Below are 16972 nucleotides of genomic sequence, written 5' to 3' on the forward strand. Positions count from 1 at the left end.
AAGACAACCAGCCGAACAGCAGCAATAAACAGCTGACATATTAATGACATATTAAGACAACTAAGAGAACAATGAAAACAAGAAACAGTCACACACACTAAATAAGCAACACAACACAGCCACGAGAGCTGGAATAATAATTAATTTAAATAAGTAACTGAAAGAAAGGCATCAGGAATAGTTCTACCAGGGACAACCTAAGTTTGTTTGTGTCTGTGTGTGTCTGTGTGCGTGTGGGTGAATGTGTCTGTATGTGTGTGTGTGTACATGTGTGTGCGCATAAGCCTGTTAAAGAATGTAGTTGTTAGAGAGAGTGGGACGCCACGACTGTAACAGGCAGGCAAGAACCCCAGTAGCCAATAGGGGTGGAAGAAAGAAAAAGAATAAATCAAATCAAAAAAAAAACAAAGATTCCCAGATGCACCGCGATGCAAACGCAGAAGACCCCGACCCAAATGCCAGTTGACAACGTAATGCCGACGGAACGCAAAAGAGGAAGAGCACACATTTAAAGTTAAAGAATGTATATGGTGATAAATTAAGCCTCAGAGAAACCAAACCTGAACTCTAGTGGTCTTCATTGCCCCACTCTCTATTTTTTGAATCCAAACATGAGAAAGAACTAAGTCATAACACATAAAGATGTTTCTATAATACACAGTTTATACAAACTGAGATGGTCTAAATGTTTTTTCCTTGATTGAAAATGTAAAATATTTAGTTATTTCTGTAATCATCTTGTTATTAGGCATCCTCTGCAGTCTCTTTTGTGCTGAAGCTGAAAACTTTGATTTAGGCCTATTGTGTTTTTTTGTGAACCTCATTCCTACCATCATTTTATTTTGCTTTTATGGATTAATGACCCAAGTATGGAAACCAGTACACTCACTGCAAAACTCTTCTTTCTGTTTAGAAATATGAGATTTTATTTTCCGAGTGGAAGCAGCATCAAGTCATAGTGTAGAAGCAGATGCTATTAATGAAGAAGCACTTATCAGGAAATACTTAACAACCTCACAGTAGAGGTTTCTTACCTAATGCTTTCTGCAATGCATTTCTGTTTTCAGTTCCAATGCACAAACAGCAGTGACGAGAAAAATCAGGCTGCACGTTTACATTTTTGCTGTTATTTTTCAAGTAATACATAATATTTTAATCAAGCACTCTCAGGGGGAGTTTGAAAGGGGAAACAGTGACATTAAAGCACATATAATTTATATATAATTTTTACAACTATGTATCAAATGACAATGTGAAACCAATGTGGCAATGTGTGAAATGTGTCGTAGTGATGAATTTATAATTGTCACCTGAATCTGCAGCTCCCTGTGGCTTATGGGATAGTTAGTTTCAGCTCGTTGTTTAGCTGTCCGGCCTACAACTTTACTGTTGTGGTTCACTCTCATGGCTCTCATAACATTGTTTTCAGCTGCAGCAGGCAGCTGTTTTCAAAGAAAAAGTTGTCTACCTTTTACCTTGTATGTTGTAAGACCCAACCCTACTGTACGCTAACTGCATATCACCAAACAGCAGACAGACTAGCAACTAACTAGCTAGTGAACACAGTGGAGCATTTAGCAGCTAAAGAAACAGATATTTCCCTCAGGAGTTGGTAGAGACTGAAAACAGACTGAATATTGGACTTACATTCATCAGGTGGCCAGACACACTCTGGCACCTGACACTCCAAATGAATGATAAAGTTTAATTATCAAACTCCCCAACTGCAGGACGTGTAAATATGCATCTTTTCTCTGACCATATCTACCTAAAAGGTAATAATATGTTAGTGCAGGTTTAAGCAAATGCTATCTCCTACCACCTCAAATACAGACATGTAGACACCTGTTTTCACATAAATATTTTATCATCCATTCTTGAAAACAATGCCAACAAAAGTTGTGTGACGCTACTTTGTATAGAAAAACAGAAAACCTGCTTATCTTGCAGGTTTGTTCTTGTAAGTCATCCATCTTAAACTGGTGGTCCATGCAGAACAGCTGAATAGAGCACTTTCAAGTAAAATGGGAGCTACAACATTAGCAGCTGATCTTTTTTTTGAATCAGCAGATGGCAGTGTGTCACTCTCAAGCAGCTCAATAACACAGCAAGCCTGTAAATGCAATGAATCTGCATTTTAATCTTCAAAAGTACTTCATATTGCCCTACTAATAATGCAGCTCTCCTAAACATCTCAGAGAGAGAAATACCGTCCTTGGAATCCTAGATCACATCACATGTTTGAGTAATTACACCTGACTAAATCCTTTTCATCTCCACTGTTGTAGTCAAGTCACCAGACCCCAGCTCAACTTTGTAGATCCTAGATAGTTTTTTGAGTTGTTATTAAAATAATATAATACAAAATGAGAACTTGAGAAAAGATGCATTTATTGTCATGTTTGGCCTATTGGGGGCAGCAGAACAAGCGGTAAACACAACATTAACATATCACCTTGTTGTTTGGGCATGTGAGCAAACCTTTTCACATCCAGGAGATATGGGGCAACATCAGTATTCATTTGGAGTGGCGTTTATGTCCACCTGATGAATGGAAGAGCAATCTTCACTTGTAGCTTTTTTGGTATCTACCAACCCCTGAAGGAAATATAACGCTTTTTAGCCGCTACTATGTTCACCAGCTAGCCACAAAAGTCTGTCTGTTATTTAGTGCTAAGCAGGTTGTGTACAGTGGGATAATCAGAGCTTCTTTCTTTGAAAACTAAATAAAGTTCATGGTGAAATGGAACCAGAACAAACAAATTGCAGGCTGTTAAATCAAAACTCTGAGCTGAAAATTACTATTAGGCTCTGCAGGGATGAAGAGGACTGCAGAGTTGCCTGATAGGTGACGGGTTCATCTCTATGAGTGACACCTTTCATATTACATGTAATAATTTGATCCATTGTTAATATAAAAATGTTGATTAGTGCAGCTTTAAAAATAAGAACTATAAAGCTATTGCATTTTAACACTGGCAGTAATTTAGCAGTTAAAGCAACAACCTTTCAATAGATTTATCACCACCTGTGTCTACATGTTTGTCTGTTATCGTGACCAACCAGATATTAAGCTGCAAATTAGCTGAACTTTCTCTGTTCAAGTTCTCAAAATGAGATTCCACTGCATGTCAAGTAATCGACATGGAATAGTTTCCTGAAACTTTGTCTGCTAAAAAAAACAGACTCTCGCAGCAGACGTCACTATCATTTTACACTTGTGAGTCAGACGTGAATGAGTTGAGGTAAATTGGTTGATTGGCAAACTGCCTGCATGTTATGGTGGCACAGGTTCATAAATGTATAAGTAAATGCTTGTGTTTCTGTCTCTGCGAAGGTTATCAGCAGCATTTCTGGTTAAACACTCCTACAGTCCCTGAAGTGTTCCTGAGCAAGACACTGAGGTTCAATACTGGCACAGTACAGTACAGTATAGTATAGTATTGTTGCTAACAAGGGAAAGGGAATTTTCACACACACACACATACACACACACACACACACACACACACACATTTGAAAAGTTATAAATAGTATAAATATATAGATAATATATATATATATATAATATTATTATTGCTCAAAATATGTTGCTCTTTGATTGTCATTTGTTATCATATTTTTATTCATTTTTTAGTTCTTTTTCATCATTTAATTTTTTTGTCTGCTATATATGTTTTGATTTCTCATGGTTTTACAGTTATTTTCTTCTGTGAAGCACAAATCAATTAATAATCAATAACAATACAAAACAATATTGATTGAAAGAAATTGGCAAAAACGTTATTTTCTTGTTTTGAAAAAATACCCAAATTGCACCTTGACATTAGCGTTTATGTCATTGTGCGGAAATAGAGTGAGAACATAAACAAATGATAAAACTGAAGCAAAAAATACCATCATCAATTGTTTGAAATTGAAAATCAAACCTGCAACATAATCATTTCTGGGTATTTATGTCGAAAAACGAATTTATCTGGAGTTCCTTTTTGTTTTAGAGTTTCTGACATTAATTTTAGGAAAAGCTTTTTTTAAATATTTCTTTTACAGCTGCCAGAGGAGTCCAGTGATCTCTATAACAAAATGCTGTCATTTCTCGTGGCACATAAACTGTATTGTTCTGGTTAAAGATAGACACTTTAAATACCATGTACAAGTACATTATGCTCCGACTTTTGGTTGCAACCTGACACACAGTCTGTCAAACTATGGAAGCAAAATCCCACATAAATTCTTGTGAATTTTTGTTTTCCTCAAATAATAGCTTCAGGTAAACACCATCAAAATGCAACATATACATTCACAAAACCATTTCTTCAAGATGACAGCCAGGACAATGAGATATGAGTAACAGTTCATCAGGGGGTGTAGGGGTTCAGAGTCCACGGTTTGGACTGCTGAAGCTCGTTGTTCGCGGAGGCTGGCAGCGAGTGAGTACTGACGGGGCTGCAGATAGAACATGGGGGAGAGGGAGGGTACATGTCGTCCTCCCACCGCAGGACTCGGCCCTTAGCTCTGCTTGGTCCATTAACAGTCTTGGCACGGGGACCATTGGGTGTTCGGGTTTTGGTTTTGGGCACCCTGTAGAGGTATACGTCATAGTGGGCAAAAGGACCTTTGGAAGGCTTGATCTTAGTCCTCTTGGCGAGGTGGAGCTCCAAATCGATGGTCACCTTACAATGCAGGAATAGACAGAGATATACTGATGCATAAACCCACAGTAAAGACAAATCAATACCCATTTTGCTACAGATTAAAAAACATAGCTACAGAAAGTACTTATTTAGGGCCCTGCAGGAAAAATATGCTGTTGTGCCCCTATTGACCTCAGCAGACTAGAAACTTAATTATATTTTGCCTTGACGTCCATGGTATTTAACCAGTGCGGGCCACATTTTTGAGAAAATGTCTCACATAATCACAGCATCAACTAAAAAAATAAAATTCTCAAAGCTCCTCTACAAGACAGGTCCTCAGAATGAAGTAATGATGCAGGACCTGCCTTAAGACCCTTATCATTTCAAATGGTATTGTGTTGTGTGGTGCACATTCCACAATTGGAATTGCACTGAAAACCTGCTGGTGACCCAAGAGGAAACATCAGGGGATCACCAGAATCTGTAGGATTCCTCCTTTGTGGACCGCAAATTTACTAACTTTCATGGCAACCCATCCAAGTCAAATCAAGTCACTTTTTATTTATATTGCCCAAAATCACAAATCATGCATTTGATATTTAAGTCTGGACCAAATTGGTGGACCCACTGATTGACACTGCCATTCATTGAGCCCTGCAACTCGCGTAAGAACTGTGTATAGTCAACAAGGTTGAAATAGCACCCAAAAAAACATGAAAAACAAAGGAAAATATTCCGTCACACTTTTTGAATGACAGGAAATAATTTCCAGGATCTAGGAAAAAATTGTTACTGCAGCCAAAGATGAAGCTCAAACTGCATCACTGACCACGACCACAACAACAAAAGAAGAGGCCAAGACTGTATTTAGTCATGCAGCCTCATCATCATCATTGCCATCAGTCTTTCCTGAGGCACAGTTTGGTCACATCACTCTCTCAGCCCTCTAACGTCGCTGCCATCAAACTGCCCTGATGCCAAACCAGTCACTCATTCACATGTAGTCTAAGACAGAGGGAGCAGGGGGGGTTTACTTTGCTTTAGACTGGATATGTATCACTACATTTCCATCAGAAAAGAAGCCAAAGGGTCCTGTTCTGATCAGCAGCATTCCTCAGAGCCTCATTAGTAAACTAGACTGTGCCAGAACGATTCATTTATACTTTACCCCCCTTCGCTTCTCTCCTCTTCCCTTTTGGTTTCAATCCCTCCTTTTCAGGCGGCTTTGTAAGGCACACTGTGTGCTTGTGTGCGAGCATGCATGTAATTCTAAATTAAGTGCACTTGTGCAGTTTTCTGTGTGTGCATGCATGTGTGTCACTATGCGTGTTCATATGTGCATGCATGTAAACCCAAACGTGTACATTTTGTGATAATTTGTGCATTTTCACATGTATGTTTCTGCATCCATACATGCATGACTTTGTGTGTCTCCATCATGCATGTGTGTGCGCCTGCATCAGCCAATCACGTCAGCCCCTTCAGGATCCTAACACCATCATTCCACCACATCGTCAGCCAATCACAGGCTCCTGATGAATCCCAAGTCCCAGCAGGTTTGACTAGCAGAGAGAAAAAAAAGAACATCTCGACACGCCTTTACCATGTTCACTGTTTTCCCCTTTCTTTTCCTGAACCCCCTCTTATACCCTCCACGCACATTTTATACCCAAGAGAGCTCTTTTCTCCTTGAAGTCCAGCTATAATAACAACAGGGCTGCAAAGTTTCATAGAAAATGAAAATGAAAGTAACTCAGTACATTTACTATACTGTATAGTTAAATTTTGAGGTTATTGTATTTTACTACTTGTACTCTATGTGAGTATTTCCATTTCACGCTACTTTGTAATTCTACTTCACTACATCTCAGAGGGAGATGTACATTTTACTACATTGCACTTGTCTGACATTTACAGTTACTGATTAATTTGTAGATTAAACCAGGGGTTGTCAAACTCAAGACCCCTCCAAAGGGTCACTGCAAAGGTTTGCTGTTGCTGTCTGTCAATATGTTAATCAGAGCTTTTTCAGTTGCGGGCCGTGATACCAAAACAACAAGCTAAAACATAGTAACTGCTGTGTTATTCTCAGTTGCTTCGTCACTTCAAGCCACCCCCTTTCACATACAAACAGTCATGTGATCCACTGTTAATATAATTAGATAATGCGATAACCAAATTTGGAAATCAGGACGTTGCTACATGCTACAGTATATTGATGACAGGAAAGTTGCATAAGAGTCACTCAGTCTTCCTCGTCTATCCGTGTGTGTGTGTGTGTGTGTGTGTGTGTGTGTGAAGGCAGAGGAACCCAGAGGTCACTGAGTTTGGATCTCGTCTGCTCAGACTGTAGCATCAGAATGGGTTCCTATGGCAACAACGCCCTCTCTGTCTGAAGATGCATGAAATCGCCGCCAGCAGCAGATAAGTGAGAGTGAAAATGAGAGAGAGAGAGAGGAAGAGAGTGATGTGGCGAAAATGTCCAAAAGGTCAGTGGGCATGGAAAATGCACACACACACACACTGACAGGGGGTTAAAGTGTCATTTTACTGCGGTCATAAATAAAGATTTATGAATTGTGGCATTACTCGCAGATGTGCTACTATCAACAATTATCAGTGTCATCTGAACTTTAAGTGATGCATTAACTATGTTTTAAAGTGTTTGTATGAGCTTCTATCAATGCCATAATGTATTTATTTTTTTGATAGTTGTGAAGAAAAAGGAACGTTATCATTCTACATTTGTTTTTGCAGACTTTGGTGTCTGGTAGCTTTTTCCCAGGGAAAAGTACTCAGTAAGTGATATGTCTGACATTTCTGGCTGCAGAAACATTTTGTGTGGAATGAACAGAAGATAAAGTAGGTGCTTCAGCATCAGCAGCGATAAGCATCATGACTGTATAAAAACATGACCGGCACCTGCAAAACCTCTGGTGATTTTCACAGTTATTTCAATGATTGGACAGTAAAAGCTCTTCAGTTTCACTTTCCAAACAGTGAAATCGTGCCCCAATGTCACCATGTGGCAACAAGTGGGGATATGTGGATGGACCAAAGAAACGTGGCCAAGTAAAAAAGCTCTTTCAGCAGAATAAAGCTCCGTTATGTCACCTCTGAGGCTGCTTTGTGATTTATTACGTGTTGTAATATTGACATATACACAGTGGAGGTGTTTTCACCAACACATCCTTTTCCATATTAGTTAGCTCTGTTATCCTGTTGACAATACAATGTGAGGTCAGTGCTTGTAAAATGTATCCTCTCAGGGGAGTGTTTTTGACAGTTGCTTTTGAGGGTGGGAAATAGCTACGTGTGAATGAAACCAGAATCTGTGAAAAAATTTGTGTGTTTTGAGCTATATGTGGCAGAACGTTCAAGGAAAGAGGCTGTCCCTCCCATAATGCTTGATTGACAGCTGATCCCTGAAAACACCACAGCGTCGAACACTTAACACCAAAGATGGAGACCAAATAAAATTAAAATGTAATAAAAAGACAATCATCTTGTTTATTACCATTTAGAAGATACACTTTCTGCTCTGCATTTTAAAGCATTTGTAACATTTTTATTAATGTTTTAGTGGCCGTAAATTGAAGCCTTTTTCTTATAAACAAGCACATAAAGCTTCAGTTTGTCACAGTGTTACTCTCAGAGGGATGACGGCACCTCCCCCATCCCCCTTCAATTCTCGCTCTTGGTAATCCAATGCCCACTTGTTGCCATGGTGTCCACTGGTACTTCTGGCCTTACTCGTTTCAATTCAGAGGACCCTCCTTTAGTGTTTGTGTGTAGGTGTGTTTGAGCATGTGCAGTCATGTACTGCTGTGAGTGCCAACTTCTACTAGTGTATGTGTTTGTGTGTGTGTGAGAGAGAGAAAGGCTGACAGGAACAGTCAAGGTGATGATCAGTGTTGTTTCTGTTTTTGTAGCTTGCCTTCTGCTGCTTCCTATTCTGGATTTTAAACAAAAATTATTTTCCTCAACCTTCAAGGAGATGAAATGCTCTCTTAACCCCCTCTTTATTTATTTGAAGAAAGAGAAATGTACCCAGACCTTCCCCCATCCTCCATCCATCAGCACCCCTCCGCCCTGGGAAGGATCCCCGACAATAACGTTGTTTAACCCATTTCTTTCTCAGTGATCCAAAGGAGAAACCCGACAAAGGGCCGTCAATGCTGCGGCCTCATGTGAGACCCATTCAGGGCTGTTTATCACACGGGTGAACATGTGTGTGTGTGTTGTTGTACTTCTATGCTTGTGGGAACCAATCTGAGTTATATACTTTTAGAGCAAGGACATTTTTTAAAGAGAGAACATTTTGTCCTGGCTGGCCTTGCACGAAAGGGCTAAGTGACGTCTATGACTAAGCTAAAGGGTTAAGGTTAGAATTAGAGCTATAGACTTGAGACTGTGACCCAACTTAAGTTTTTCAAAAAATTGTGATTTCAATTAAGATTTGACCTACTTAAGATCTGACTCCATAAAGATTTGACTTTCAAAACATTCAAGTTTTGAAGCAGTAAAATCCAGGAACAAGAACAGGTGAAAAGTGAGCCTTGCTTTTTAATTATTAGGAGTACTGCTTTAAATGGGACTTGGTTGTTAAAAAAAAAGAAAAATGCTCAAATGCTGCGTAATTTGAATAGTCACCATTCAGATAGATGAAAGACTTGGAACCTGAATTGCAAATTCCTTATGAAGACTTGTGACTTGACTTGGACTTGCCCTGAAGTAGGGGAGCTCGGTTGTCACACTGTTCATAACTCAAACACTAGAAGCTCTATCTCAAAAATGAAATATCGAATTTGTGTGACTTCTTTTTGGTCAACTTCCTGTTAAAATGTGTTCAAAGTCACTCTGAGGTGATCATAGTTTTCTTATTTTTCTGCTTCAAAAGTAAAACCATTACATTTTATGTTATGCAACTTTGCTAAGTATGAATGTTTAAAATTATAATTTAGCACAAAGTAGAAGACAAGATTTTTAATCTTTTGATACTTAACTGTAGCGCTATGTTGCACACTGTATTCAACTCCAGTCTACAACTCCGTAATGAGATAAGATCTGACGATGTAATGAATACAAAATATGTGCCCAAGACTTCCTTCTTTCATTTGGTAAAACATGTATACCATTGTGATAGTGCCCAGTAAATTTGTGAAAAGTGGGACAACATACCCCAGATTCAATTTGAGACATATCTTGTATAACTTGGGACTTGTAAGCAAAGACTTGAGGACTTGACCTGAATTTATCTCAATGAGTTTAGATTTCACCTGAAGTTGTCTCAAAAGACTTAATAAAATGGCTTGAAATTTGATTTCTGATTCTTAAGAATCAAGTCTTGACCAAAAGAGGCACTGGTTTAGGTTAGGGAAAGGAGCTAATAAATGCATTATGTCAATGAGGGGCCTCACAAGTATGGAAGTAAGTGTGTGCATGTATGAGAAAGAGAGTGGCAGTGAGCCTGGGAAGCTAACAGATGCTTTGTGCATTTATGAATGTAAGTGTGCATATGTGTGTGTGGGCTCTATTATGCCAGTGCAGCATCCTGAATAGAACAAAAAGTTCTGTAGAGCAGAGCTGAAATACGTGTGGGAGGTGTGTGTGTGGCTGTGTGTCGGCATGCAGGGATGAATATGAGGAGTTAATTTCTATATGTCCTTTTGAAAGAATAAGGTTTAATTCTGTCAGCACTGAGATTGTTGCATATAAAACATTTCTGTCATGGACCTTCATCAGCCGTCACACTTACAAAATCAGACATCTGCCTACTTGAGCCATTAAAGCTAACTCTTACACTCTCACAGAAGAGGTTCTGTATTTCCTACGGAAGCCATACGCGGCCATCGATTCATATCTTTATTTTACTGCACTACTAACTGAGCTAAATTCTGACTCAGGAAATTCATACAAAAATTATCATAAAGAAACGCACCTGCCAACCCCTGTATTCAGCCATGGTTCGTTATCTCGAGATCATAAGATAATTATCTCGTTATCACGGGAAAATGGAGTAAAATAAAAATATGAATCGTTGGCCACTTAGGGCTTCCGTATGTTCCAATTAGTCCTAGTCCTACACCTTTTAGCATAAAAATTAAATAGTTTCAAAACTAGTACCAAAAGTGGTATTAGGTATAGTAGAAGTACTCCCTATTCAAAGGATCATTGGATCATATGGATGCATTCATGTGTAAGCATCGCTTAAATTTTTCATCTGGTAAGGGTGGGGCTAATTTTATATTCTGCTGGTTATCTATAGAAACAAATATGAATATATTAGTTGCTTATATTTTGTATCAATCACTTGAATCTGTAAGTAACTAAAGCTGACAAATGAATGTAGTGGAGTAGAAGTATGCGGTAGCATTATATGGGAATTACACGATTAAAGTATTTAATTAAACTTAAGTTAAGTACAGTACTTTAGTAACTGTACTATTTTCCACCACTGCCCTCTCATTTGAATTCAACTGCCAGGTGTTTTGAGTTTTGGCTCCCTTTCTGATTGGTTGTTGCAGCCTGTGTCTTTAGCATAAAGATGTTCTTGTTTTATATAGTGAATCTGATGCTTGACGAAGGTCCAAACATTGAAGCTAAAATAAATTCAGTGTTGGAATTAAACCTTTTTCTCTACATGACCATTTGAAATTGTGACTGCAAAAGTGTAATCAACTACTTTGTCAACCAATCAGTTGAGTCACTTGCATTTCCCTAAAAAAAAGTTAGAATGTGATAATAAAAAGATTCTGTATTGTTTTCAGTTTGTATTGTTAACCACTTTATATGCACTTTATGTGCAAATGTGTTTGCATGTGAGGGCACATTGTGTTTTGTCTACAGAAGATATGTATTTTTCACTGTTCATATACTATATGCATCTGTACATGTTATTTATTTGCAAGTGTGTTCAGTTGGAAAGAAGGAAGCGTCTCTGGAGACAGGAAATATGCAGAAGCAGCAGACTGGTAACTGGTGTTTGCAGTGATGATTTATGTGCCGTGAAGACGATTGAGGTGGTAAAATGGTAAGACGCCAAGTGATATCCTTGACTTTCTGACATTTTATTTCATGCCTGGCTCTTGTGTATAAACCACAAAGACTACCTATCTACAGTACATTGCATGAATATAACTTTCTGGCATAAAGTTCTGGCTCTGGCTCTAGTTCGGTCAAAACCTTGTAGTTTGTTCACTGCAAATTGTACAAATTAACTTGCCAGGGGGCCTGCAGTTTTTCTGTGGTAAAATTCTACCTGGCCCCATGTTCACTGTGTGATATTTTCGTTAGGAAAAAGATCTTAAAATTTTTTTCAAGGCAGGCTCTTCAGTAAGCCTGGAGTTGTGTAGATCTTGTGCTTTTTAAGGTTAATAATTAACCTTCAAGCTCATATTAAAGTGTATTTTGATGACCTGGAATAAGTGAAACAGTTCAAAATGTGGAAAACATCCAAAATATTCCTTAGCCTCTGTGTGTATGTAAGCAGGGAGACACATTTATGAAAAGGATCAAAGAAGCTGCGTTCAAAGCCATGCAGAGGGTGTTGGAGTTGGAGGGGGAGGCAATGCTGAGGAAAACACAGGATCCACAGAGGTCATGTTAAAAAGGTTTATTTCAACAACTGTCTGAATCTTGTTTGTTTATTCTCTGTTCGAAGTCCCATAAAAGTACAAAAAAAAAACCCAAGTACATCAAAGGATTAGAAATCACATCAATGAAAACCAAGACACATTGTGTTGCTTTTTTTTAAATCAATCCAAGCAATTTTTTCCCAATATTTATACATACTCACTGGATTAGTCAGACAAACATCAAAACCTCTCAGTAGCTTTATCTTAACTTTTTTTTGTACAATGACGTTTTACGTACGTTTTAAACTTCTGTATGATTTCTTTCTTTTTACAAAATACACCAATGCAGGCAGGGGAAGGTGTGTGTGTGTACATATAAGTATATGTTTTCATCTTTTCACTATATGTGTATGCTTCTTATGTGTGTGTGTGTGTGTGTGTGTGTGTGTGTGTGTGCAGGTAAGAGAAATAAGGGAGAGTAGAGTGACAGCAACAAGGGGGGGCAAGGGCAGCGAAACAGGGGCGTGAGTGGATGTAAGGGGGGTTGCAAGGCGGCGGCAGGGTGAGGCTGGTGGGGTGGGGGGTTACTCTCAGCAGGGGTAGTGGCGGCGGCGGCGGCGGTGTGCATTTTTTGCAGCGGCCCGGGCCGCTTGGTGGCAGTGTTGCCGTGTCGGAGACGGTTGCAGACTGGGTTGGTTGGCTGGTATGTTGGCAGGCTGGTTGGTTGGTTGACCGGTTAGGCGCACTCGGCAGCGGACGGACGGAGAGCAGGGAGGGATCTGGGGGCTCCCGTTGCCGGCGCACCTTGTCGTTTTCGGTGTGGTGTTGTCAGGCTGCTGGGGTCGTTTTGTTTTTGTTTAGTTTTCACATCATGTTGTTCTGCAGTGAGTTTACCTCCGAGGAGTTCTCCTCGCCCAGGACCTTGTGGTTCTCGTGTTTGGGGGTCAGAGAGTTGTGGATGTTGAGGGAGTCGTCCTCCTTGGGCGGGGCCTTCACCGGGTCCTCCAGCTTGTTCTGGGAATTAGGATCATCCTACCCAGGGAGGGGTGGAGGTGGATGGGTGGGGGAAGAAAGTACAGTTAGAACCACAACAACAGTTTCATTGACCCTGCCAACTGCCGAAAAACTTTACTTCTTTTAAAGCCTCTGTAGCAAATTCTGAACCAATCCAACATAACTGGATTTCCTCAAAGACTACGTTCATCTTTTTTTTAAGGCAGTAACAAAGGAAACCAGCCCTCTAACCCAAGGAAATACATTCATACTGGATGATTCCGCACCTCACAATTAAAAATACAATGACAACATTCAGTGCCAATTTAAGAAGTCAGTCCTTTATGTAGTGAATTGCAAGATAAGGACATGTAGTGCATCTGAATTTTATGCAGAAGACCAAAGCACAGCTGCAATTAACGTTTATCCTTTTATTAACTGTTACCACAGTGTTTCTCTAAACTTAACCAAGCCTAACCCTAACCACATCTTAATCTTTAATTTTCCATTACAATTTTCTTTCCCTAACCTTAATCGTTGTCAGTGAACGTAATCCAGTGTTTTGCGGAATCATCCAACATCGATGTTCTTGTTTGGTGATTGGGTTGAAGAAAACAAAGATGAACTTAGGCTCAATATGCTTCTGAAGAATCCCAGAGATTTGGATGTGCCTTTTATTCATGCACTCCGACAGATTTTTATGTTCCATCTTCATGCTTTAAAGAACCACACCAGCGTGTATGCACGTTTTTGCTCCTTAACTACAAATCTTTACTTTCCTGACTTTTTTTTAATGCTTGCTTTACAGTTTCAGATATTTAGATCTATGATTTTTAAAATTCCAGGTAGCTAAAGGTTTCCATTCATTTCTGTCCAGCAGGTAAATCAACGAGCAGACTCTTGAAACTTGCTTGAGTTGTGTAATCCATTTCAGCTAAGATTTTGTCAAAGTAAGCCCCCCCAAAAATGAACTAATAAAATGAATAGCTGCTTCAGTTACAGAGTCCTGGTAAAGTTCATGTAGCTCACTGTCACACTGGAATGGCTTACTGTGGCAGTCGATAAAACAGAGCCATTGCAAATGTTATTAGTAACACCTGCATTTTTCCCCCCATGACTATGACAAGTCAAAATGTCTGCTGTGAAGAAGACCTACAGTATATTGTAACTATATTCATTTCACAAAATTACTCTGGCAAGTTTCAAGAGTCGGCTTAAAGATGATCAAATTGTACAGAAACCAATAGATACCTGGAATGGTTAAGAAAATATTTTCAACTTTCTACAACACAGCAGCATTGTTTGGCGATGTAGAGTGTATTTGATTTGTAGTAAAAGGGCTAAAACCTGTAAAAACACTGGTATGAAAAAATACAATAAAATATTCAACAAAATTAAATTGCAACTATTGTATTGTTCCTTCAAGCAAAACCAGCTTCAGTAGCAGCCATTTCAGCGGCTTGGAGGATACACTGTTTGATAATCATCATGCTTGGCTGAAATGTTGTGTTTGGTTGAGGAGGCAGTGAGGTGAACTGCATGAGCGACACCCCCCGTCCCTTTCCAGGCAACCCAGGAAGCGCATGCACATCCACATGCAAGACCTAAACAATATGCCCCCGTGTACAGTAATGATCGCTCATGCAGAGCGCCCCATCTCCTCCTGCTTCACCTCCTCTTTCCATGTATTTATTGTCCCAAAAATAAAAAGACAAATAAACCCATACCCAAACACAATCTCCACCCTGGCCGTTCACTGGTTGGTACCACCATCATACATACCCAAGCAGTCACTGGGGAAGAAAAACCCAACGCGTTTTAAGAGGTTTCAATTCAATTCATCTGATATTTAATTAAGGTCAGAGGGAACAAATTGATTGCGGAGTCCATTTTAGCTCAGTATTTCCAGCCTCTTATCCCCATTAATATTGCATGGCATCATCGACCCTGCTGTGCCCAGGCATCCTGGGGCGTCCGTCTGCGCCTCTACGTCACACACAAACACACACACGGGCCCATACACACCCTTATAGACAAACACACAAGCAGCGCAGTGTGAGATGCACACATTCATTCACACAGGTTGGCAAATTCACACATGTGCGCACACAGAAACACTCACGCACACAGACATCAAATTCCAGACCCTGAGGTGCCATTTACAAACACACCCTAATTGAATGTTTGCGTTTGAATTCAATGGCACTTTTAGAAAGGAAGAGCAGTGAGAGCATTTACCCGGTGGCTGTTGGCCTAGATAGTAACTTCAGGCAGGACGTGTGGATACGTCACTTCCATGGTTACGGGATAGGGGCCCTCTTTCCTCCCGTCAGCATGAAACTGGAAAATGTTTTTTGTTTGTTGGATTTCATTGTTGTGCATGGGTGGAAGGGGAGCGGGCGGTGGGTGGGAGGCACAGAGGCACGAGGACTTTAGAGTGGGTGTCATTTTGGGGGGAGTGGGAACAGAGATAAACAGGGTTTTGATGATGATGATGATGGAGGCACATGGACAGTTCCTAATGTCCTTTTGTCCTTTTAGTGGGCTGGTAAGGGTGGATTGTAAATTTGTTGTAAGGTGCTACATAACCTATTTCAGCATGAGGAGATCATTTTCATGTTAATTTTAAGATACTGGTAGAATTATTTGCACCATGTTAATAATCTTCTTAAAGCCCCTCTTTTTTTTTTTAGAAAAAGGAGACAATCACATTGACATTTATGCAGTCTAGGTGTTTGTTTTCTGTTCAGTAGTGGTGAGGGATTAAAAGGCAAATTTATCCTTCTGCATGGAATCTACGCCATAGGTACACCGTAGCCTGATGTGCACCTCCCCAAAAATGTACCTACTTGCAGTGGTGACACAGACTGCAAAAACAGTGATTGGTAGCATTGCATTTCCTGCTTGTCCTTCTTCTGCCTCAGCCGGTTCAAGGGTTGTACATACCTTCTCTCGTTTCTGCGTTTTATTAATTTCACTAACCGCTGTTCAACATCGATCAGCTCCAACTCCAACATGATCAGCTCAGTTTCAATCGCCATTGTTTGTAGTAGTCTACACTAATGAAGAAGGAGAAACTCATAGAACATAGAAACCCCACTTCCAACTAGTGTTTTGGCGATGTAATTGCAGAGTGACGAAGACACCAAGGCACAAGTATAAACGCTCACAACGGCTCATAGACTTGATGCTGAAGTATTAATTGGCCTTAAGGACAGTCCACCACTTTGGTCCAAACTGAAATATCTCAACAATTATTGTCTGCATGAAACATTCATGGTCCCCTGAGGATGAATCCTAATTATCCCGAGGTATCCTCTAGCGCTACCATGAAATTTGGTTCAGACATTCATGTCCTTTTAAGGTTGAATTGTAATAATTTTGGTTATTCTCTGGTTATGCCCAATACTTTGGATTATGACCAAATACCTACAAAACATTCTATCAGCCTCAGCTGTATTAAGTGCAAATCACCAAATGTAATAAATACACTACAGTAAGATGGAGAACACGACAAACATTCCTGCTAAACATCAGCATGTTAGCATTACTAACATTATTTATCATTGCTAACATTAGCATTTAGCTAAATGCACCACTGTGCCCAAGTGCAGCCTACAAAGTCACTAGCATGGCTGTAGACACTTTAGTCTTGTTAAACTACCATTAGGAAAGAGTCAGAACCCACACATAGGGGCTTCAAGTTAAGCAAAAATATTTAGTGGATATGGAAATCTTCTTTGCAGGAAGTGATGGTGTTTGTGG

At 39.7% G+C, this 16972-nt stretch overlaps 1 protein-coding gene across 3 annotated transcripts in view; it reads right to left on the reverse strand.

Moving 5' to 3' along the window:
* Window positions 1–12051: 12051 nt before the first annotated feature.
* The window catches only part of cspg5a (chondroitin sulfate proteoglycan 5a), a 62329-nt gene continuing 57408 nt past the window's right edge, over window positions 12052–16972 (reverse strand). For all 3 annotated transcript variants that reach the window (XM_046044097.1, XM_046044099.1, XM_046044098.1), the window contains exon 6: window positions 12052–13246. In XM_046044097.1, the coding sequence (XP_045900053.1) occupies window positions 13079–13246 (168 nt within the window). In that variant the 3' untranslated portion in view covers window positions 12052–13078. The remainder of the gene's footprint in view (window positions 13247–16972) is intronic.

This window comes from Micropterus dolomieu, linkage group LG03 (genome assembly GCF_021292245.1).
Source record: "Micropterus dolomieu isolate WLL.071019.BEF.003 ecotype Adirondacks linkage group LG03, ASM2129224v1, whole genome shotgun sequence".
NCBI lineage: Eukaryota > Metazoa > Chordata > Actinopteri > Centrarchiformes > Centrarchidae > Micropterus > Micropterus dolomieu.